This window comes from Symphalangus syndactylus, chromosome 11, assembly GCF_028878055.3.
Source record: "Symphalangus syndactylus isolate Jambi chromosome 11, NHGRI_mSymSyn1-v2.1_pri, whole genome shotgun sequence".
Classification (NCBI taxonomy): Eukaryota; Metazoa; Chordata; class Mammalia; order Primates; family Hylobatidae; genus Symphalangus; species Symphalangus syndactylus.
The window spans coordinates 123,777,986-123,802,380 of NC_072433.2; the positions used below are offsets into that span (position 1 = coordinate 123,777,986).

A 24,395-nucleotide genomic window follows, 5' to 3' on the forward strand; every position below is an offset into this window, starting at 1 on the left:
ATCACCATTGTCAATCTTTAAGGGAGACTTTGTTTTGATGTATGCAAGATTGAGTTTTTAGTCATCTCTACATAGTTTCTTCAGTTTCCTTTTTTTTTTTTTTTTTTTTTTTGAGACCGAGTCTAGCTCTGTTGCCGAGGGTGGAGTGCAGTGGCATGATCTTGGCTCCCTGCAACCTCCGCCTCCCATGTTCCAGCGATTCTCTTGCCTCAGCTTCCCGTGTACAGGCATGCCACCACACCTGGCTAATTTTTGTATTTTTAGTAGAGATGGGGTTTTGCCATGTTGGCCACGCTGGTCTTGAACTCCCGACCTCATGTGATCCACTTGGCCTCCTAAAGTGCTGGTATTACAGATGTGAGCCACTGGGCCCAGCCTTCCTTAGATTTCTAATAAAAATAAAAAGCTGTGTGGGAAGTTAGAACTTGGTTGCTTCACGTCATATTTCCTATTTTTAAGATTTACAGATATTAACGACTCCTTGGGAAAACTGGACTTCAGTCGCCTCTCTCCATCAAGAAACGACTATTGGGCAATGCTGGCTTATAACAGGTCCAAGCTCTGCAATGTTCTCTTCTCCAGTGAGCTGCACCGTCGCCTCTCCCCGCGTGGCGTCACGTCAAACGCAGTGCATCCTGGAAATATGATGTACTCCAACATTCATCGCAGCTGGTGGGTGTACACACTGCTGTTTACCTTGGCGAGGCCTTTCACCAAGTCCATGGTAAGAGAACAGCTTCTGGCGCCGCTAACACCTTGGGTCCTAGAGAAACCTGCACACCTGTGTCTCCACCTTTTTACCTCTTGCGGGCATTAGTCTGGTCTCAGTAGTAACATTGTCCAGCCCGTCATAAAGGGCTCTTGAACACATTTTCATCAGCTTTCGGTTGAATTTGTTTGGGTAAATGCGTCTTGGAGGGCTGGGTAGAAGTTGTGGGTTTCAGTATCATGTTAAATATGGCTGAAAGTCCTTATGGAAATGGTGATTTTTTTGTTTGTTTTTGGTTTTTTGGGGTTTTTTTATTCAGAAACTTTGAAAATCTATTTTGTTGAGTGGAGCACTTGAAAACTGCTGTTTTGTGTCAGTGGTTGAACAACAAAGATTGATGACTACTGAATTTTCAGCAGATGTGATTCCTTTGTTTCACAGAAAATCTGTATCTGATGTTCTAAATTTTTCTTCTAATGGGTATAATCCTCTGTTGGAGAATCCTTTGATAGCTAGGAGTGTGTTTTCTTCATTACTTTCCCAAAGATGATTTTGGATGAATCACGGTACTGTGGTTACGTTTGGAAGTGTTCACAAAGGTTATATGACGTTTTTATAATTTGATGTTCATTTATCAACCATATTAAGAACCTTCTATGAAACTATTTTAATAGGAAGTAATTTGAATGAAGAAAGCATATTTTCCACAATATATTTGGTAGATTATTTTTCAAAACCAAAGGACTTCAAAAATGTCTTCCCATTAGTGGACACCAGTATTCCAGTTACCCAAACTTAGAATCTACTCTACAGAAATCACCCTTTTCCCAAACACATTTGCCTTTTAGCAATATGACAGGCCTTCAAAGTTGGACCTAGGATGTTAATAAGACAAAGCAAAACAACAACAAAAAAAGAACTATTGCAAGCCTGTTATCCTCCGACTGATCTCACAGCCTTGGAAACTGTCTGTTGCCTTCTCTTACACTTATTCCCACCTGCCATCCTCAACCTTCATATTTGGGGATGACTTTTAAAACCACATCAAAAGTGTTTGGAACTGCTTAGGAGGAGGTAAGTAAGTATATCTTTTATTCAAATCATCCAAGTTGTTTTTATGCAAAGTAAACAGACATATTCCAAGAGCTGAATACTTAGGATCAGTTGCAGTGAAAGGACCTGTGGAGAATGGTGCTCCATGCCACAGGGTGGGATTGATCTCTAGAAAGTAAATGAATGAAACTTTTCTGTTGGTGGATCACAGGGTTTTGAAATTTCCCCATCAATTTGCTGTTGATGACTGCATAAGTGCAGCCTCTTCCTGAAAGTTTCTTTGACCATGGTTATGGCTCATACTTTGTTCTGTCCTTCAGTTTACATGAAAAGAAGGAATATGGATCTGAACTGGGTGCCAGTGCCATTTAAATTAGGCGTTTAGGAATGGGGAGAGGAGACAGATGGATTCTTCCTTATTTTCTGCTTGCCCACTGCCTTCCGCATTAACAAGTCCAGTCAGTCATCATTTGTAATCTTTGGGTCTTGAGTCATCTCACTTGTGTTTGATCATCGATGAGTTCTAAGGAGCTCGGTTCGGTGGCATCAGAGAGTTCGTTTTCTCCTTCTTCGGTAAGGTCCCTAATCAGAAGAACGTGATGGGAAAGATTGAGAGATGAGTCTGTGACTCTGGAATTTGGTGAAGGGTAATATAACCATCTGCCATTTGTTGTAGACTCTAATGGATGAGGAGTCGTTGACAGAAAATAGTGGAAACTGTTACTCTGTGGCCTGGTCCCATTGCTTAGGGACTCTGTGCCAGGGCAGGTGGGAGAAGAAGGGAGAGAAAATATAAAGTCAGGGTAAATATTTTTATTTATTGGAGAAGAGTTGATTAATATCTAATATTTAATATAATATGCTTAATAAAGTGAGACTTGAATGTTGACTGGTTGGACCTAACAGGAGTATTTCTAAAAAATACCAGCAAATTAAGTTGGGTCAGTGGCTGTATCATGATATCAGAGTGTTAGCTGTTTTGGGGGTACATGTGCTCAGGACTTGGGCTGAGTGGAAAACCAGAGTATGGGGTTAGAAATGGAGGCAGAAGGATTACCATGTGGGGGAGGATGCACAACGAATTGGATGAAGGTTGCCACTTAGTGAGCACCATACCTGTAGTGTGTCTTAGTAATGGCAGATGCCCAACCTCCGTGCCTAACTCCTTTGCCTACCCCACCACTGTGCATCAGCCTCTCCTGCACCCTCCTGCAGTTTCTCCTATTTCCCTGGCAGGAGAGGTCAGAGACTACTTGTGAACAGGCCTCAATGCTTACAGCAAGGCAAGGCTTGGGAGAAACAAATGTCCTCTGGGAGCAGTCTTCGGTAAAAGATTAACCGTGCACTAAGGTTTAGATCCCTGGGTGAGAAAGCTGTGGGAAAACGAATGGGTAGCTCAGAGGGTTTGGAGAAAAGTGGCGACATCGCAAAAATCCCAGGTTTTGTTGAAGTTGTCTGGGGAAGGGCACTCATAGAAAGGGCAGGGGACGTGAGCATTTCCCTTGTACTTGAGATGGGATTTGACATGGCTTCCTGGTGGTGGCAAGAGAAGAAAGTGGCAGCCTGGGACAGTGGACCTCACAACTCTCCTGCTAATGGTGCTGATGGCTAAGCTCAGCTCTTACCCTTGACCACTGGAACAACTTCGACATGTCACCAGCTTTCTGAGCCTGTCTCATTACGTTGAAAATGATGATACAGGTTAGTGTAAGGACCGACAGTAATGCATCTAACATCAATAATGATGGATATAGAATTTCTGCAATGATTATATAATCTGGCTGTCCAGTATGGTAGCCATGGGCCACATGTGGCTGTTGAGTTCTAAAAATGTGGCTAATAGAACTGAGGAAGTGAATTTTTAATTTGATTTCATGTTAGTTAATTCGAACTGAAAACCACCACATGTGCCAAGTGACTGCCGTATTGGAGAGTGCGGTGAAACGACGTGCCAGCATAGTGCCTCTGGCATAGGAGGTATGCAGTACTTCTTGCCACGATGGCTGTTACTCTTGTTGTTGTGAGCAGTACCTTAGTCCCGATGATGATTCTCCAAAATGCAATGTCTGCTGACAGAACAAGAGTCTGCAAATGGGGAGTCTGGAAAGGGAAGGGAAGGGAAGGGCTTTGTCCCTGGCCCCAAAGACTCAGGGAGAGGTTTACTGGCCAGGTAGGAAGGGCGTCCAGGTGGGCCAGTGATCTCCAACCTGCACGTCTCATTTGTGAGGAAGCCGTGTGGACTTTTCTTGTTTCTGACCTTAAGTGATTAGAAAATAGCAACTTTTATATGTCACAAATGGACTTTAGATAAGGGTGAAGATGACGAAGACTATGGAATATGTAGCTAAGATTCTTAAAAAAATCCTGTCTAATGTATTTATGTATTTAAGTGTTTGGTACTACTTTTTTAGCCATCAGGGTTCTATATATTAGGTGGATACAAAAGTTATTGTGGTTTTTGCCATTGAAAGTAATACATCACTTCATGCAGAGGTGGAATGGGCGTTCTGAGCTGACTTGTCAAATTCACAGGCATTCACTTTTCTTTCATAAACATTTAGGACTCTGTATTTAGGAGAGGAGTCCCTGTGAATGTAGACCTCGGGTTGGTCATTTTCCTAGTAAGATGGACTAGACTGACTGGAAAAGTCACCATCTTGGGTTATACTGCGTATGTGGCTCAGCATTGCTTCCGTCAGGATAAGGCATCTTTCTTGGACAAAGGGTGCACTTCTGCTATTTTAATGCAGGCATATTTTTGGATATAAACCACGCAGTCGCATCCCATTTCTTCCCTAGGTAAAGGCTGGATTTCTAATTGTGATTGAGAAGCTTATCATAGACGCAATCTCCCTATCACCAGATGGCTAGTGTGCTCTGCCTTGTCTGCCTTTTACCTTAGAGAGGGTGTTTCCTTCTGACACCAGTATTGCTGGAGTACACATTCCATTGCATGAGGTCAGGGGAGCAAGAAATGTGTACTTCCAGCCTTGCGCTCGGAAGCACTGCCTTCATTTCTTCCCTGTAGCTGGCTCCCTTAAGTATTAAACAGCAGTATTCTAATATCAGCGTCCCTTTTTTATTTGCTGTGACTTGCTGTGACTGCGGTGATTTTAGTTACAGTAATTAGGTCACCCTTCATGGAGTCAGGCTATTTTAAGTGCCTGTTTAAGGAATATTGTTGCAGATCAGTAATTTTACAATTGGATGTTCTTGTGCAACTTTATTAAATGTAATCTGTCTTTTAAATGTTGCCCTTTTACAGTTATACATTTCTAATTGTTGCTGTAAATGCATTATCACTTTGAAATTAATTAATTTTTCCATTTTGGCTGCCTGCAGTATAATAATCACTAATGAGAAACTCACAGGAATCAATTCTCAGCACAGCGGCTCCTAGTGGTAAAGCCATGTCTCTGCCTCCCTCTTCCCCTTGGGATCCAGAGAACTGGACAAGTGTATTGGGGAGTCCTGGGGGAGAAGTGTTTGTTTCTTCCTCCCTCCAATTTATGGTAAAATAAAAATCACAGATAAACTTGGAAATTGAGTTATTTTTAAGCGTCGTTCTAAAAAAGATGCAAGATACTTCAAATAGTTGCTTCTAAAATATGTTAAAGGAAACTTACATTTGCTGAGCACTTTCTAATAATGAAGTCACATCATGCATGCATTACATGTTTATTTTCTTGACTCTAGAGCATTCTTTTATGCAGTTAAATTACTCTGAAATGTTTTTTACAGGCATGCATTAATGTGTATTGTTTGGTAAGAACTTCCGAGTTGGTGAAAAAGTGTATTGTATTTTAGTATCTATATTTATATATACATATTATTCTATGGGTTTAATTCACAAAACCAGGCATTGTGTCTGGTGCACATAAGGGATTTTCAAGGCTAATCTTGGCTTTTTGCAGTTGTACCCATGTGTGATGACTTTAGAATCCTACCACACTTCCAAATAGAGATGCAGACTGGCAATTTTCCCAGATACCACAATGCTTTATGTATCAGCATATATTTTCATTAATTTCTCATAATTTTTGTTAGAATTAATAATTCCAAGTTCTACAATCTTAGAATTATTATCCTTATTTTGTAGTTGAAAAGCACACAGAGCTCACTCAGCGTGTTCAAGAAAATGATATACCAGCCTTGTAAACTTTCACTTGCTAATTGCAGCTGCGTTTGCTTTGTCCAGTGCACAGTAATGCCCCTGGCATCTATGTCTAGTTATGCACTTATGCTTCCTTTCTAAAATGTTTGACGGCACCTTCACTGAAATGAATGCCGCCCCCACCACCAGCCCCACCTTTTTTTTTTTTTCCACATAAGCTTTCATTTCTGGTAAACACATCCTTGCCAGAGTTCCCAGGTCCAAGCCAGTCCTTTGTGGACCAGTATGCAGATTTGAAGCCGAGTGGTGTCACGTGCCTCTTAGGAGTGTTTTGTGCAACCACATATTTGTGTTGGCAGGTAACAGTAGAAAGAATATCATGTGTTAGGGTAGCGAGAGCTTAGCAGATGTTTTAGGGAACTGCATTTTCAAATCATTTTACATTAAAAAATGGCTTACGTTTATGGAACTTCTGCGATGATCGGATTACTTTTCCTGTGCCCGTGTAAAGCCAGTCATCGTGCTGAGTTTTAACGGATGTGTGGCTACCCTGCTAATGGATGGGCCGGCAATGCTGGTTCTGTTGCAGAGTTATAAATTATAACTAGAAAAAGCACAAGATGTCATTCTTCTAACCTTCGTGAAAGCCAAACGGGGTAATTCTGCCCTTGAATAACCTGCTGCAGGGTGATTTATAGTTGTACAATTTAAAACATAATGAAGGAGATAATAGATGTTGATTTGTTCCTGGAATTAGTATTTTAGAAAAATATTTCTCCCCCTTTCCACCTTTAAATACCTGCAGCTGACTACACTGTAGATACTATCAAGGGCAAAGCCCCCTGTTTGAATGTGTGTTGGTACATTGGTGTATCACATACAAGGCAGAGGGTGTATAAAACAGGCTTCTTTCTGTTGCGAGGGGGAAATATGGTTTTCAAAGTGGAAATTTCATTGTATTCTTCATGAATCTAACATTTTGAGACTCCTGAGTGGGGGCTGAATTCTCTGGTTGTCTTTCTCTTGCCAGTCCAGATATGTTAGAAGACTGGACTCTCAGGACCCCTCTGTGGTTGGACCACACTGGCGCTTTCCTGCAGTTGCCTGTCAACAGAAGCACCTGGTAGCTGGCTTGGCTCCTCTTACGCCACTGAGGCCACCTTCTTGCAGCCTGAAACATTCTTCTTCCTGCCCTGGATTAGCATTAACATCGGTTTCAGTAGTCTTTCGTCATTATGTCCAAAGCTTTTAAGTGTACGGTGCTTGCTTAGTCCAGAGACCAATGCATATAAGTAAGCGGGAAAAGAGCAAAGGATTTAGAATCTTGAGGGTTGTATTCCAAATGCAGCCTCTGCTCCCTTTTAGTTACATAATTTTGAAATGATTTGACCTTTCTGAGGTTAATTTTCTACATCAGTTTAGCTGCTTAAGGCCACAAGTTATTAACACCCACTTAAAGGTGATTGGAATAATAGAGGTTTTGCTTTCCCATATATCCAGAGGAGCTGAGGCAGCAAGGGTTGTGTTTGGTAGTATATGAGTAGCTCCTGTGTGATGATCTTCACTTTTCCCTCATGCTTACAAGATGGCTTCTGTGGTGCCAGCCATTGCATCCTATTTCATAAGGTCTGAAGGCACAGATGGGAGGGGTGAGGCTCCTCATTGTATGCTTTTTTCCTTTATCAAGAGAGAGAGCATTCTGCTTCAGAACTGTCCTCCTGAGTTGACTTCCCGTCCGATCCCACTGGTTGGGACTGCTTCACCTATTTGTGTCCTAGTTATAAAGGAGACTAGAAAAGTGCATAACTGGCTTTTTGAGCCTCTAGAGTGGGAGGCGAACTCTGATTTTGAGGAAAAAGGATAGGGTAATAGTGTTGACACAGGCACTGTTGAATAGGTATGTACGCATTTTAATAGTTTTCTCATTAATCAAATGGAAATGCTGTCAATTTGATAGGGTGGTTGTGAGAGGAAGTGAGACTTGAAATGAAAGGCATCTAGTCTTACCCCGTCCCCATCCACTTGACCTACCATACCTCAAGCCACTTCTGGCTCCATGCTCTTTCTTTCCTTAGGGTTTTTTCTGTTTTTTTGTTTTTTGTTTTTTGGTTTTTTTGGAGACGCAGTTTCGTCCTTGTTGCCCAGGCTGGAGTGCAATGGTGCGATCTCAGCTCACCGCAACCTCCGCCTCCCAGGTTCAAGCAATTCTCCTACCTCAGCCTCCTGAGTAGCTGGGATTACAGGCATACACCACCATGCCCGGCTAATTTTGTATTTTTAGTAGAGATGGGGTTTCTGCATGTTAAGGCTGGTCTCGAACTCCTGACCTTGTGATCCACCCCCCCCCCCCCTCGGCCTCCCAAAGTGCTGGGATTACAAGCATGAGCCACCGCGCCCGGCTGTAGTTTCTTATTTAATGTCTGCCTCCCCTTCTCTTGACAGTGGTGTTTTTGCCTTCACACTACTGTATCTCTGGTCCATACAGTAAATTTTCTGTAAATGTTTGTAAATGAATACGTGAAAGATGACCAGGTGCTCAATCAATGAGAGTCCTTAATGTACTTCTTATCATTATCCCTCTGAGGTAGGCAAGGGATTATAGTTTAGAATGTGTAAATACATAAAAGATAAGGCAAGGAGACCTGCTCAGAGTCACATAGCAAGCCCCCAAGGTCCCCCAGGCTCATGGTCAAATGACATGTAAGGGACGTATCCAGTGGTGTGGGTATGTATGGAGGGAATGAACGTAAGGAGAGAGAGGTGAGGCATGGGAGAGACAGGATGAGCTTTAGAGGTAGGCAGCTCTTGGGTCCAACCCCAGCTCTCTCCCATTCTAACTCTTGGGCAAGGTTCAAAACCTGATCAAGATTCATGCGTACAACTGCGATGTTAGAACTACCTCATGGGCTTGTCTTGGGAATTAAAGACGTTATGAACTTAAGGCCTCTACAATGTGCTAGATGCTGAAGAAATGTTAACTACTATTGTAATTGGCTTGCAGTAGAAATTAAAGATTACGAATGTTCAGCATACAGAACATACTAAATACTCAATAAGCATTGTTGCTGTCATTATTACCATTATTTTCCCCAGCTTTACTGAGGTATGAGTGACAAATAAAAATTTCATATATGTGCACGTATGTGTGTGTGTGTGTGTGTGTGTGTTTGTGTTTGTGGCTGGGCATGGTGGCTCATGCCAATAATCCTAACAGTTCAGGAGGCCAAGGTGGGAGGATTACTTGAGCTTGGCTGTTCAAGGCTGCAGTGAGCTATGATGGTGCCCCTGCACTCCAGCCTGGGTGACATAGCGAGACCCTATCTCTAAAGAGAAAAAAAAACTATATGTATTCCTGGTGTGAAATGTGATGTTTTGGTATACATATGCATGGTGAAATGACTACCACAATCAAGCTAATTACACATCCATCGCCTTACATAGCTCTCATTTTTTGTGTGTGGCAAGAACATTGAAAGTCTAGTCTCAGCAATTTTCAAGTATGTAATACATTATTATTATTACTATCGTTAACTGTATTCACCATGCTATACAATAGATCTTCAGAATGTATTCATTCTGTCTAACTGAAACTTAGGATCCTTTGACCACTATCTCCCCATTTACCACCCCATCCCACTTCCCCACTACGAGCACCTCCTGGGAACTGCCCTCTACTCTCTGCTTCTGTGAGTTTGACTGCTTTAAATTCCACACAAAAAGTGAGATCATAGAGTATTTGTCTTTCTGCGCCTGGCTTATTTCACGAGAAATTGATTGCTTCTCTTCCCGTTGTTTATAGATACCCATTCTCCTAATGATGGCACTGTGTCTGTCATAGAAGGCCTAATGCTGCCTGTTAACATTGAACGTAAAAATTTCATATGAGCTGGGCACAGTGGCTCACGTCTGTAATCCCAGCACTTTCGGAGGCCGAGGCAGATGAATCACCTGAGGTCGGGAGTTCGAGACCAGCGTGGTCAACATTTCGAAACTCTGTCTCTACTAAAAAGATACAAAAAAATTCGCTGGCCAGGTGTGGTGGCTCACGCCTGTAATCCCAGCCCTATGGGAGGCTGAGACGGGTGGATCACGAGGTCGGGAGATCGAGACCATCCTAGCTAACACAGTGAAACCCTGTCTCTACTAAAAATACAAAAAAATTAGCTGGGCGTGGTAGTGGTTGCGGTGGTGGGCGCCTGTAGTCCCAGCTACTCAGGAGGCTGAGGCAGGAGAACGTCAACCCGGGAGGCAGAGGTTGCACTGAGCCAAGATCTCGCCGCTGCACTCCAGCCTGCGTGACAGAGCGAGACTCTGTCTCAAAAAAAAAAAAAAAAAAAAAAAAAAAAAGGCTGTGTGTGGTGGCTCCTGTCTGTTGTCCCAGCTACTTGGGAGGCTGAGAAATGAAAATCACTTGAACCTGGGAGGTGGAGGTTGCAGTGAGCTGACATCACATCACTGCACTCCAGCCTGGGTGACAGAGTGAGACTGAAAAAAATAAATAAATAAAAATCTGTATGTCCAAGCCTCAGGAACCAGTAAGACAGATTACACTTTGGTCATCAGAACTCAGGAGGCTTCCACAGTGCAGATTTTAAGCCCCCTGGTTGCCTGTTTTACCGGCACCAAGAGCACACCTTAGCTTGGAGGAAACAGTGGCCACTTTCTTGTTAAAAACAAAGAGAAGGAAACTAGATCTGCCTTTGTGAGGCTGTAGCACCTCATCACTATATTTTTTCTGCCTTGCTTTTTAGTGTTTTAAGTCGACCTCGGCCTTTGTTCCTGAATGAGCACTCAGAGAGGGGGAGAAAGTGACTATCTGGCCCTAATATGTGTGACAAATTATTTAATGAACATTTAACCAAGATTTGCAATTCCCCCAGTTTTATCTTCCCGGTTTCCTTTTCTTCTGTGTGCCCCTTGGCATTTTGGTAATGCGCTGCCTCTTTATAACTCTTTGTAGCTCTTTTATTACTTTTCTTTTTTCTTTTAAGTTTGTGGTGCCTTCTTTGATCCTCCCCTCTTTCAGTTTCCTTTTCTCCAATTTCATACTTATTTCCAGTGATTTTTGGCTGCAACGCAGTTTAGATATTGGAGGCCAGCGTGATTAAACCGAGGCCAGGAGTTTGTATTGCCCCATGACGATGTTTCTGGAATGTTTCTTCTGTGAGCAGTGATTTTTGTATAACTCACTGGACATGTTGATTTTTCCCTGTGAGGTGTAAGGTAATGTTTTCCTAGCAAAAACAAACAGGGCTGAAACCTGGTGCTCGGAATCGTTTGGAAATGGAACCCCTCTCCCTCTTCTTCTTACACCAAGATAAAGGAGTACTTTGCAAATCAGCTGAGAACATGTTCCCAGCTCCGTGCCGGGCTCTGTGGTCATGGGTTTCCTTCTTTATGTCTTACTCATCTAATGTAATTTTAGAGTGTGCTCTCGTTAGACAATTGTGTGTCTCTGAGCAAATCACTTAGGCTCTCTCGCCCTCAGTTTTCTTATCTGTAAAATGAATCAGTTAACCAAGAATAGTCATCCTGTGGGTTAATAGAACAGTTTAATTTGAAAGGAAATGAAAAAAGGAGACTAACATGGGCCCACAGACACAGCTGTGGGACGAGGAGCAGTTCTTTTTTTTTTTTTTTTTTGATGGGGTCTTGCTCTGTTACCAGGCTGGAGTGCAGTGGGGCGGTCTCGGCTCACTGCAACCTCTGCCTCCCGGGTTCAAGTAATTTTCCTGCCTCAGACTTCCGAGTAGCTGGGACTACAGGCGCGTGCCACTACACCCGCCTAATTTTTTGTATTCTTAGTAGAGATAACGTTTCAAGGTGTTAGCCAGGATGGTCTTGATCTCCTGACCTCATGATCCACCAGCCTCCGCCTCCCAAAGTCCTGGGATTACAGGTGTGAGCCACCGCGCCTAGCCTCCGAGGAACAGTTCTTTCAATGGAAATATATTTGACTTCAGGGAGAACTCGCTCAAATTCTGCTGTTACTGTTTTTCCCTTTGTTGGAAGTGAGGGGGTTGTGCTTGGAATGACTGGGCTAGAAAACCCTACAGGTACCATTTAAGCTCCATAGTTCTTCTGCGTGTGTTTCGGATCCTACGTTCCAAACCTGCAGTAAAACTTTTCGCTGCGTCTCAGCTAATCGTGTAGTGAGCCAGGTGAGCTCATCTGTGAAATGCAGACCTTTCTGGACGTACCACCTCATGGGGTGAAGGGAAAGAAATGATAAAGGTTTACATCTGGGTATAAGCTGTCCTAGAGTCTAAATTCTTTTTATCCAAAAGCCATTCTTTCAGTCTGTGCCTTTTTGTAAATACCATACCCCATCTATTTCCAGAAAGGATTTGGGGCGTTAGTGAGTAAAGGGGGAAAATGTTCTAGAAGAAGGGCTCTCACCAGAGTAAATTGATGAGAAAAAGCTTGGCACAAGATCTTTTTGATGTGCATGCATTCATTCATTCAGTAAATATTATTGAGCATGTAACATAATCCAGGTGCTTTGCTAGGGACAGAATGCTAAACAAGGTCCCTGTCCTCATGGGGACCCTATGTTGGGAAGACAGATGATAGGCATGGAAATGAAGAGAGAAACCACTCCGGCTTCAGGCCAGGAGGGAGCTTTAATTTGAGTAATTGTTTTCACTAATTCATCTTCACAGAAAGAAATAATATCACCTTCGGTTAGTAAACAAAACAGATAAGCAAACAGGTTTACAGGCTGGGGTGGGCTGGATCACTTGAGGCCGGGAGTTTGAAACCAGCCTAGCTAACACGGTGAAACCCTGTCTCTACTAAAAATACAAAAAAATTGGCTGGGCGCGGTGGCTCACGCTTGTAATCCCAGCACTTTGGGAGGCCGAGGCGGGTGGATCACAAGGTCAGGAGATCGAGACCACGGTGAAACCCCGTCTCTACTAAAAATACAAAAAATTAGCCGGGCGTGGTGGCGGGCGCCTGTAGTCCCAGCTACTCGGAGAGGCTGAGGCAGGAGAATGGCGTGAACCCGGGAGGCGGAGCTTGCAGTGAGCCGAGATCGCGCCGCTGCACTCCAGCCTGGGCGACAGAGCCAGACTCCGTCTCAAAAAAAAAAAAAAAAAAAAAAAAAAAAATACAAAAAAATTTATCTGGGCGTGGTGGAGCTTTCCTGTAGTCCCAGTTACTCTAGTGGCTGAAGCATGAGAATCACTTGAACCCGGGAGGTGGAGGCTGCCATGAGCAGAGATCGTGCCACTGTGCTCCAGCCTGGGTGATGGAGCAAGACTCTGTCTTGGGGCGGGGGGGGGGGGGGGGCGGAGGCGGGAGGGAAAGATGAGAAACAGATTTACTTATGTTTTTGATGAGCCTAGTCTTTGCTGTGCTTTGGAAAATGGGCTGCGTAATTTGGCTGAAATAGTCAAATGCGTAGCTGGCTGTATGTGGATTGATAACTGGGCTTATTTTGCTTCTTTTAGATCTGGAAAGACTAAGTGCAAAATAGAAATGCTAATGGTATCGATGTCTTTTTCTTCCTTTGGTGTGATGAAAAGTTATCAGTAGGGATCATCCATAAAACTAGTTAGTAAACTATCAGTTTAATGTACAAAGGTCAGGAAATATATACATCAAACTTGAGACCATGTTCCAGAGAGTATTTTGTAACCTATGAAGCTCTTTTCAAGTCTTAGATAGGAAGTATGGAAAGAGTATGGGCTTTTGACTGAGGTGATCTTGGGTTTAAAGGTCAAATTTTGCCCCTTGCCTTCGCCATGGCCTTGGTCAACATCCTGAAGTCTCTGGTCCTTGTCCGCTTTTGCTGTGACACCAGATGTTGCCTGCCTCAGACGGTTGTTGCAAGGACTGAAGTTAGGAAGGCCTGGAAAGACTTGGAAGCATTTCTGTCACATCCCAGGAACTCAGTAAATGCCAGCAAGTGTTAGATTATTGTGATGATTTTACTATTACTGATACTATAATTAATATTATAATTGTTCATTATTACATTATAAAAATTACTTATGATATGTTTTTCTTACTATTTGGTGAACTTCAACTATAGTACCAAGTGTATACTTTTGTTTTTTGTTTTTTTTTTTTTGAGATGGAGTCTCCCTCTGTCTCCCAGGCTGGAATGCAGTGGCATTATCTCTGCTCACTGCAGCCTCCACCTCCCGAGTTCAAGCCATTCTCCAGTCTCAGCCTCCTGAGTAGCTGGGATTACAGGCATGTGCCACTACACCCAGCAAATTTTTATATTTTTAGTAGAGACAGAGTTTTGCCATGTTCACCAGGCTGGACATGAACTTCTGACCTCAAGAGATCCACCTACCTTGGCCTCCCAAAGTGCTGGGATGACAGATGTGAGCCACTGCCAATTATATACTATTTTAGGTGTATTATGCTGTGCCCTGTGCTTTTCTTTGCTATACTGGAAGGTCATGATGACAGGATGTCGTATTTATGCTTCTCTGTACTCTGTCCAGTCCAGTGCCTTGCAGAAGTAAGGTTTTTAGAAATGTTTGAGTTATTTCCTGTTTTCTGAACCAAACAGGCAGAGTATTGGATCTTACAAAAATCTGACTCAATTCAAGTTTGGTGTGTAGCCTTGGAAGGGACCCTGGGCAGATGGGTTTTCTAAAATTACAGAGGAAACTAGATCTGTAACTCTGTACATTTACTCATATGCCAGTAACAATGGCAGTATTTTAATACTGTAATAAATTTTTTCTTAAGCATTTGCTGTAAATTAGTAAATCTTGTGTAAAGCAGCTTATTGCATCATCATGTAGAATTTCTACATCCTGTAGAAGATCAAGAAAATTGCCTTCCTTTTACAGACAAGGAAACTGAAGTTTAGAAGTGGTAAGTAAACTGTCTTAGATCACTTAGCTATTAAATGACAGGGATGGAATTGAATCTGTATTTATCAGAGGTGAAAGTGTATGTGTCATTATTCAGCCACACTTACGTATATATCCGTGTCAGGCCTCTGAGCCCAAGGCAAGCCATCGCATCCCCTGTGACTTGCACGTATATGCCCAGATGGCCTGAAGTAACTGAAGAATCAGAAAAGAAGTGATTATGCCCTGCCCCACCTTAACTGGTGACATTCCACCACAAAAGAAGTGTAAATGGCCGGTCCTTGCCTTAACTGATGGTATTCCACCACAAAAGAAGTGAAAATGGCTGGTCGTTGCCTTAAGTGATGACATTACCTTGTGAAAGTCCTTTTCCTGGCTCATCCTGGCTCAAAAATCTCCCCCACTGAGCACCTGGCGACCCCCACTCCTGTCCGCCAGAGAACAAACCCCCTTTGACTGTAATTTTCCTTTATCTACCCAAATCCTGTAAAACGGCCCCACCCCTATCTCCCTTTGCTGACTCTCTTTTCAGACTCAGCCTGCACCCAGGTGATTAAAAGCTTTTATTGCTCACACAAAGCCTGTTTGGTGGTCTCTTCACAGGGACGCGCATGAAAATCCGCATACCTGCTCACCCCCTCTTAGACTCCATTGTTCCAAAAGGTAATGGTAACAAATTAAAAATTAGTGGCAGGCGGGAAGAATTGCAGAAGTGGACATTTACTTGAGAAAGAAAAAAGAAACCATGCAGGATTCCGTTTCACAAACCTGTGCAGCTGTTGCTGGAAAGTCGGTGGAGGGCTGCTGGAGGAAGGCAGACTTTGTTCTAAGCTACTAGCAGCCAAGGAAAGCAGAAGAAACTATTATTATTATTTGAGTTGGAGTGTCCTTCTGTTATCCAGGCTGAAGTGCAGTGGCATAGTCTCTGCTTTCTACAATGTCCACTTCTTGGGTTTAATCGATCCTCCTGCCTCAGCCTCCCAAGCAGCTGGGATTACAGGCACACACCAGTACATCCTGCTGACTTTTGTATTTTTAGTGGAGACAGGGTTTCACCATACTGGCCCAGCTGGTCTTGAACTCCTGACCTCAAGTGATCTGCGTGCCTCAGCCTCCCGATGTATTGGGATTACAGGTGTGAGCCACTGCTTCTGGCCTAGAAACTGTTATTAATAGAAGTTCTGGGACGATGGCCCTGCTGTCATTACTTGTCCCCAATCCATGCAATGAAATACTGGCCTGTAAGTATGTGGTCCCTTCAGCTCATTTTCTGAAGCTGACCAAAGGACAACAGTAATTCATAACGGGGGAGTAAAATTCGTCAAGACGAGCAAAACAGAAAGGCAGAAATTAATAAAACTCTATGTATTAGTTATCTATCACTGCATAACAAGTTACCTCAATATTTAGCAGGTTAATAGAATGGACCTTCATTATTTTACAGTCTTTGTAGATTAGGAACCAGCCATGGCTTAGCTGGGCCATCTCCTTTAGAGTCTCACATGCTGCAATCAAGGTGTCCACTGGGCTGGTGTCATCTTCTTACTGACAAAGCTGGTGCCCCAAAAGAATGGGGTCTTATCCTGTTGGGTGTCATGAAGCCAACACACAAAACCGAAAGTAGTGTCAAGCACCACAGGCTTTATTCAGTGGCCATAGAATTGAGAAGCAGGAGCATGGCTCACAAATTCACCAATCAGCTTCTCCACTAATGAGGGGTGAGGAAATTAAAATATAGACTTTGTTGTTGTCGCTGTTTTAATGAAGAGGCTGGATGTTAAAATCAAGGGGAGGAATAATCATGTCTTCTCTTGGAATGGGCAGTGAACTTCCTGGAATCAGAGTGGTGCCTTCCTTTTTATCCTTTTATGGCTTCTTCTGATCATTGTCATGGTGATTGTCAACTGTCCTGGCACTGGTGAGAGGGCTGTTTAGCCTGGAAGTGGGATTATGATGAAACCTGAGGCCTTTTTGAAGTCCTTGGTTCAGCTATCTTGGTTCTAACCAATCTCAGCTGGTCTGGTTGCAGAGGGAACTTTTTATCACAGGTGTCCTGTTTCTTAAAGATAAGCAGCGTTATTACAGGGTAGAAATTCAGCTATGTCAAGTAGATATTATACCAGGTAACAATCTCAAGGCTCAGTGGGGAAGGATCCGCTTCCACGCCCACATGGTTGCTGGTAGGACTCAGTTCCTTATGGCCCAGTGGATCGAGGTCTTCCTTTCCTTCCTCGTGTTTCGTTCCTTGCCACGTAGGGATCTCCATCATGGCTGCTGGCTTTATCACAGCATGTAAGCCAAGAAGGAAATAGAAACCATTTGTTAAATGAAAGTCACAGTTCTTTGTAACGTAACCACGGAAGTGACATCTTACTGCTTTTGCCATATTCTTTTTGTTAGAAGGAAATCTCTGAGTCTGATACTTGTTATACGGGAAAGGATTTCACGGTGGTATGAATCCTGAGAGGCAGGGGTCATCAGGGCCAGCTACCACACTCTACAACTTGAATTTTATTTTGGATTTTCATGCCTTTTGGAGGCCCTGCTACATGGCAGTAGATTTACTCACAGGACTTGATGATTTTTCTTGGCCTGCTTGAAGCCATAGCATTTATTATGGATAATTTTGTGTTTTCTTTCCTCTTTTCCTGTTTGCATCCTTTTGTTATCCTTATTTTCCCTCTTTCTGGGCTGAGAGGCACCAAATACACCCATTTAAAAAATATATGTATTTATGCATTTCTGCTTTATGGTGGGAGATAAGATTTAGTCCTTTAATAAGAAAGCTTATGAAAAGAATAAACAAACTGGTAGATAATATATCCTAAAGTCAAGTATTTGTTTTCCTGTTGCCATAGTAGAAGAGGCCCATGTTAATTGATGGCCCAAATCATCTTTCTGAAGAAATGTGCATTGCAGAATTTGGATTTGAGTTACAAAAACTAGGCAGAAAGTGTGAACTTATTTTTTAAGCCGTAAAGCTAGGTAGGGCTGGCCAATCATTTCAAAGCCTGGGTAGAATATCTAGACTATATGTAATCCTAGCATTTGTTGTTGTTTTGTTATGACTTTTTTTAAGCAGGAAGCTAAAAAAGAAAAATAACCACCCTTTGCTGCTTTTAGAAAATAGATTTGAGATTGATTTTGAATACTAAAGTTTGGTTTTCATGATATAAAGCCAACCATGTTAAAAATGTATAATAAAGTATCTAATTTAGCAAAATTCAAATTTCCGCTATGAAATATCAAGCTCTTTTCCTGAGCTGGACTTTCTGCTTCTTCACATGCCACCTTGAGTAGAATTTGAACCACTTTAAACATTGCATCCTTGAGTTTCATATGATGGGGTCTCTTGAATCATTTACATTTTGAAAAAAGAAAGTGAAATATTCTTTAAGAAGCCAAAGTAATCCACGAGAATGTATGGTGTTTGTTCAGCTGGATATCTTATTTATTTGAAGTACTGAGAGAGAAATCTCTTCTGACTGCTCAAAAAAGGGAAGAATAAACAGTCAGAGTGTCCAAGTAATCTGAGCTAGAAAGTTCCTTCTTTCAGAGAAAAGTTATAAAAAGTATATTTGCCGGATCCAATAAAAATACTGTGTATCAACTACTGAGACCTGCATAATGTTTTCTTAGTATTCTTACTCTTTAAAAGAAAAAAGAAAACCTGTAAAATTTGGGAACTTAAACTTTTTTTGATATTTTAATATTTCTCGGCAGGTGAGTGCAATAAGTCTGTTTTTTGATCTTAGAACATAACATTTCTTGTTGGCTGTTGTGTGTGCTATGTGTATGATTTGTCTCTTTGTTAATTCTCTATAACTATAAAAGAGCAAGTAATGAAATTACCATGGCTGAATTCTGAATATTAACCCAGAGCAGATTTCCTCTAAGAAAGATTATAAGAAGATGCTTTTAAAAGAAAACATTATGATATATTTCAAAAGAATTAGATTCTGAAATATACCCAATGAAAACAATACAGTATTCTTCTGCTTTTTGTACTTCCTGTTCCAAGCACTGAGAAGGAGCTGGCATATTTCTTACGTATGAAAAGTAGAATAATATATTGCATTCCTTTATCCCTAACCTGGAAGAGTCTTTCTTGGACTGCAGTTTGCTTTCCCGTTATCCTTAAGCTTGTTTATTGCATCTTCCAATGTCACTTTATCTGATTGCCAAGCTAAAGGCTCTGCTGGGTTCTTATTTGAACCCAGAGTGGAGGCCGATTTCATCCAAAACCATTTTTTTTTTTTTTTAAATTAGAAATTAAACTCACCTTTGCCAAGTCCTCCTGACCATGGATAGGTCCTCATGTTAGTGTGTAATGTGAAGATATGAAATGTATTTGATAAAATAGGAGATTCACTGTGATTTTTCACTGAATGAGTATACATTCTGCAGAACTAGAAGATAAAGATAATAAAACAATTCACATTTCTTAGGACTCAGTTTGGTCAGGCTCTGTTCCAAATACCTTTCTTGTGTCAAGCTAATTTATTTTCCACAGTCCACTACCAACATGGTGGGATGGGGAGGAGCTGAGAACAGCATATTTCGCTGAGTTTAGTTGCAGAAGGATGCAATGTGAGTTAGCAGAAGGGCCATAAGAACACAGGATTTTGAAGTTGAAGAAACCAGCCTGGAGTGAATCCCAGGCCTTCCTTTTAGTGACCTGCTGGCCAGCCACATTACCTCCTTGGGCTTCGGATTTTCTTTTTCACTGTAAAATGGGGAAAGTAGCTCCTACATCTTTGGGCTGTTGAGGGGAGATGTGTAGGACACAGCTCAAACCTTTGGTGTATGGTAGATGCTAAAGCAATGCTAGTCTTCTTCGTGTGCTACCAGTTAGTATGAATTTTACTGACATCTTGTTGATTTTTGAGGGCATACAGACACTAATTGTCCAGGATATTATTGATTATCTGATGCCCAACCATATGGAGTTACATCACTGCAGGTGAGAAATACCCTTCAACTCTTGATTGTAAGGAAAATCCTTGGGGAACCACCATCATTCCTTCCATCTGATAATGAAATTATAACGTAATGTATCATTGGAGCCCCTAGTTCAACACTGTCTTTTTTCAGGCCATATTAATGCAATGGTTAGCATATCAACTTCCTTCTGTTTTTAGTGTCTCTAATACATTATATTCACCTTCTTCTCTGCATGTTCTTTAAGTCATGTTAGATCCCTTTTTTGGAAGTAGGTCAAATTTGAATTAATAAAATGATTTATGTTGAAGTACATGCATATCCCACAGAATCTCTTAATACCAGGCCAAAAGTAACTTTATCTTGATCTGTACTTTGGACATATTTCTTGGATTGTCCATGCTCAAAAAAAGAGATTGCGTAACACCCTTTGAGCAAATGGATATTTGAGAACCATCCTGTCTTCAGATTTAGATTTTTTCAATTTTTTTTTACTGTCATATGATTCACATGCTAGTTATTGATTGCTATCATGCAGTCTGCCAGCAGCCCAGATGGCAGATCTTTTAATTAGATATGTACGTGTTTGTGTGTGTATGCATGTGTGTGTACATGTAATCACAGTTCATCAAGTACCTAATAAATACTTCTTTCTCTCTCTCTCTCTTTTTTTTTTTTTTTTTTTTTTTGAGATGGAGTCTCATTCTGTTGCCCAGGCTGTAGTGCAATGGCGTGATCTTAGCTCATTGGAGCCTCTGACTCTCAGGTTCAAGGGATTCTCTTCCCTCAGCCTCCCGAGTAGCTGGGACTATAGGCATGCACTACCACACCTGGCTAATTTTTATGTTTTTAATAGAGACTAGGTTTTACCATGTTGGCCATGCTGGTATTGAACTCCTGACCTCCATGTGATCTGCCTGCCTTGGCCTCCCAAAGTGCTGGGGTTACAGGCATGAACCACTGTGCCTAGCCTTAATAAATACATATTTATGTCTTTTGGTCTTTTTCTATTTTTCTACTATTGCCTTTCCCCTATGGCTGCTACTGTTTTCTAGTAAGCTATTTATATCTTTTTTTGTTTGTTTTTCTTTTTGTTTTTTGAGAGGTAATCTTACTCTGTTGCCCGGGCTAAAGTACAGTGGCCAGATTATGGCTCACTGCAGCCTCATGAGCCTCAACCTTCTTTGCCTAAGTGATCCTCCTCTCTCAGCTTCCTGAGTAGTTGGGATTACAGGCACCCGCCTTCATGCCTTGCTAATTTTTGTATTTGTGTGAAGACAGGTTTCATCATGTTGGCCAGGCTGCAGCTATTTATATCTTAAATGTGTATTTGTGAAAAATTTATTTCTCAGCCGTGTGTGGTAGCTCACTGCTGTAATCCTAGTGCTTTGGGAGGCCGAGGCGGGAGGATCACCTAAGGTCAGCAGTTTGAGAATAGCCTGGCCAATATGGTGAGACCCTGTCTGTACTAAAAATACAGAAATTAGTTGGGCATGGTAGCGATGCCTGTAATCCCAGCTGCTTGGGAGGCTGAGGCAGGAAAATCGTTTGAACCCGAGTAGTGGAGGTGGCAGTGAGTGGAGATCACGCCACAGCACTTCAGCCTGGGCGCATGAGCGAGACTATGTCTCAAAAAAAAAAAAAAAAAAAAAATTCTTAGTTCATTTAAGATTTTTTATAAAGACAATGGGAGCTAGTGATAGCAACGCAAATGGACACTTGTGGACAGTAAGTACTCAATACGTGGGTTTGTTCAAGTTATATCGTGCAGGCAGGCATGTGCAGTTAGAAATCTGTCTAGGGTAGGGAGAGATAAAACCAGCCACTTCAGCCCTGCTATTTTTATCCTGAAGATTTTTTTTAACTCTGTTTATGAATAAAACATTTTAATCAGTGCTGTGTCAACACTGATCAATTTTTTTCGTGGAAGTGTAATACAGGGTGAATTCCATTAAGTCAATTAAATACTTTGATCCAGTTTTTAAACAGTGCGAAGATAGTTAGGCTCTTCTTTTATTGAAAGGCTTTTTACCAAACCATTTTTTATATTTATTTTCTAGTGAAGATTTCATGTATCTGTTTTCTGTACATGCCAAGTTTTACAGCTTTTTCTATTATGAGTTTTCTTTTGCATCAATTATTTTCACCAAGTCTGACTTTTAGATTGGGCACATCTGGATTTCACCACATCTGGTTTTTGTTGTCATTGAGTTTTTGTGATGGGGTGATTTCAGTGAGAAATATATGCCATTAATTTGATGAAAAATCAGTATTTATTTCTTAACTAATACCCAAGAAATTCCCCAGCAAGCTTCCTCCAGTATTCTAGAGTTTCTCATTTCTTGAGGATTGGTCTCCGGGCATGCTCCTAATCTAATTGTTTCCCAGACTTTCAGTGTTTTGGATGACTTTGGAAGCCTTGATTTCTGTAGGCTGTGGCAGGACAAATTCTGATGGACAGATCAAGATGTTCTATGTTGCTCTAAAACAGCATCTCTCAAACTTTTTTGGACCACTACCTAAGTGTTTTCTGTTACAACCCAGTACATTTATACTTACTTATATTCGTGTGTGTGTGTGTTTGTGTGTGTGTGTATTATATGCATGTGTATTTGTCTGAAATAAAAGTTTTATGAAATGATTCTTTTATTTATGAGCAGTGTCCTGCTGTTTTTTTTTCTTGGTTGTGTTTTTGTGTTTTTGTTGTTGTTGTTTTTTGTTTGTTTGTTTTTGCGAGGGAATTTCACTTTTGTTGCCCAGGTTGGAGTGCAATGGCACGACCTCTGCTGACCCCAAGCCCCGCCTCCCAGGATCAAGCGATTCTCCTGCCTCAGCCTCCTGAGTAGCTGGGATTACAGGCATGAGCCACCATGCCTGGGAAATTTTTTTTTTGTATTTTTAGCAGAGATTGTTGATGAGGCTGGTCTTGAACTCTCAACCTCAGGTCATCCATCCTCCTCAGCCTCCCAAAGTGCTGGGATTGCAGGCTTGAGCCATTGTGCCCAGCTGTGTTTTTTGTTTTGTTTTGTTTTTGTGTGTGTGCCAATGATGACCCAGTTTCAATACAAACTGTTGGTTTCACCATCCACTATTGGTTTCACCACCCCACTAGATCACAGTCTGGCCTTTGACAGTCACTGCCCCAATACTGTTTGATCTGCTCCTCTCTGATAAACGTTCATTGAGTGCCGCACATGTCAGGTACTGACTTAAGGCATAGCAAATGCAAAAATGAGCAAGGTGTTCTCTTGGCTGTATGGGTGCCTACCTTAGAAGGATGGAGATGGGAAGAATGTGAAAGGTAGGTAAGATGAGCAGCGCTGGGATGCATGGCTTTTCTGTCTTGAGGGTAGATACAAGAGGAGTCCGATAAAGTTGCAGAGCAGAGATGACGTCTTTACTGAGACTTGAATGATGTGTCGCAGGCAAACGTGTTGACACAAACCAGACAATTTTAGGTTCCCTTTGTAGCTGTGGCTGGGCTGGGACAAGTACTATGGACAAAGTTATGGGGGTGCTAAAAACCTCAGTAATGAAGATAAATGATATTTTAATCTAACATTTAAAGAAATCGGGGCTGGGCATGGTGGCTCACCCCTGTAATCCTAGCACTTTGGGAGGCCAAGGTTGACGGATCACCAGAGTTCAGGAGTTCAAGACCAGCCTGGCCAAAATGGTGAAACGCCATCTCTACTAAAAACACAAAAATTAGCTGGGTGTGGTAGTGTGTGCCTGTAGTCCCAGCTACTCGGGATGCTGAGGCATGAGAATTGTTCGAACCTGGGAGTAGGAGGCTGCAGTAAGCTGAGATCCAGTGACTGCACTCCCTCAAAAAAAAAAAAAAAAAAAAAAAAAAATCAAAATTAATGCAAAAATATGATAAAATTTCAAAATTTAAATCAAGACAAATTCAGTATTATAGCAAAGGCTCAAGTAATGATGCCTCGGGGAGGTGAAGGTAAAGAAAAAATAAATAAATAAAAGGCCACCAAGGATCTCATGTTAAAGTTGATGATGACGGAAGTGAGCAGTGATGATGAGATTTAAAAAACTAACTTTTATTTTTACATTATTTTAGCTAGGATTTGTGTTAACATTATTTTAATCAGCTGTGCACTTAAGGGAGGTGGCGTAGGCTGGCAGTGGCTATAGGCCAGGACCTGTGCTATGTGGCTTATCTATTTCTCATGATGATTCTACTTCTGTTACTACCAAAGGAGCTTAGAGGGAATCAGTGACCTGCACAAGGCTATGTAACTAAAGGGGGTGGAGCAGGATTCAAGCCCCTTGCCACGGACTGAAGTGCCCATGCTGTAAATCCCTGCCACCCACAGCCTCTGTTGGCCCCAGGTTGTGTCTGAGTTTCAGAGGTTGTTTTTATAGCAGCAACACAGTAAATTGGGAAGAGGGAGACGTTTTTAACATAGACTCCAAAAGAGGCTGGAAGAGTTGACCACTTAGAAATGTCACGGGTGTCTGTGAATAGTGTTGGGGGCTGGGAGGCAAGAGAAAAAGTAGTCCTAATGTTGCGCAAGTAGCAGTAGAAACACACTTTTTAAAAAAATTTAATTTTGTTTATGCATGTGTGCATAAAGAAAAAAAAATCTTCTGTGCAGTTAAGGGAATTGGCAATGTTCAGACTGAATGGTAACATTCTCTCTTATCATGTCTGTGTCTGCACGCTTTTTTGTTTTGTTTCTGTTGTCTTCATCAATAGACCTTTTGGGAACCTTCCTCG

General features: G+C 41.8%; 1 protein-coding gene across 8 annotated transcripts in view; it reads left to right on the plus strand.

The window, feature by feature from the left end:
• Nucleotides 1-24,395, plus strand: part of WWOX (WW domain containing oxidoreductase) — a 1,124,776-nt gene that overhangs the window by 339,505 nt on the left and 760,876 nt on the right. For all 8 annotated transcript variants that reach the window (XM_055299642.2, XM_055299646.2, XM_055299643.2 and 5 more), the window contains exon 8: nt 460-724. In XM_055299642.2, coding sequence (XP_055155617.1) covers nt 460-724 — 265 coding nt within the window. The remainder of the gene's footprint in view (nt 1-459; nt 725-24,395) is intronic.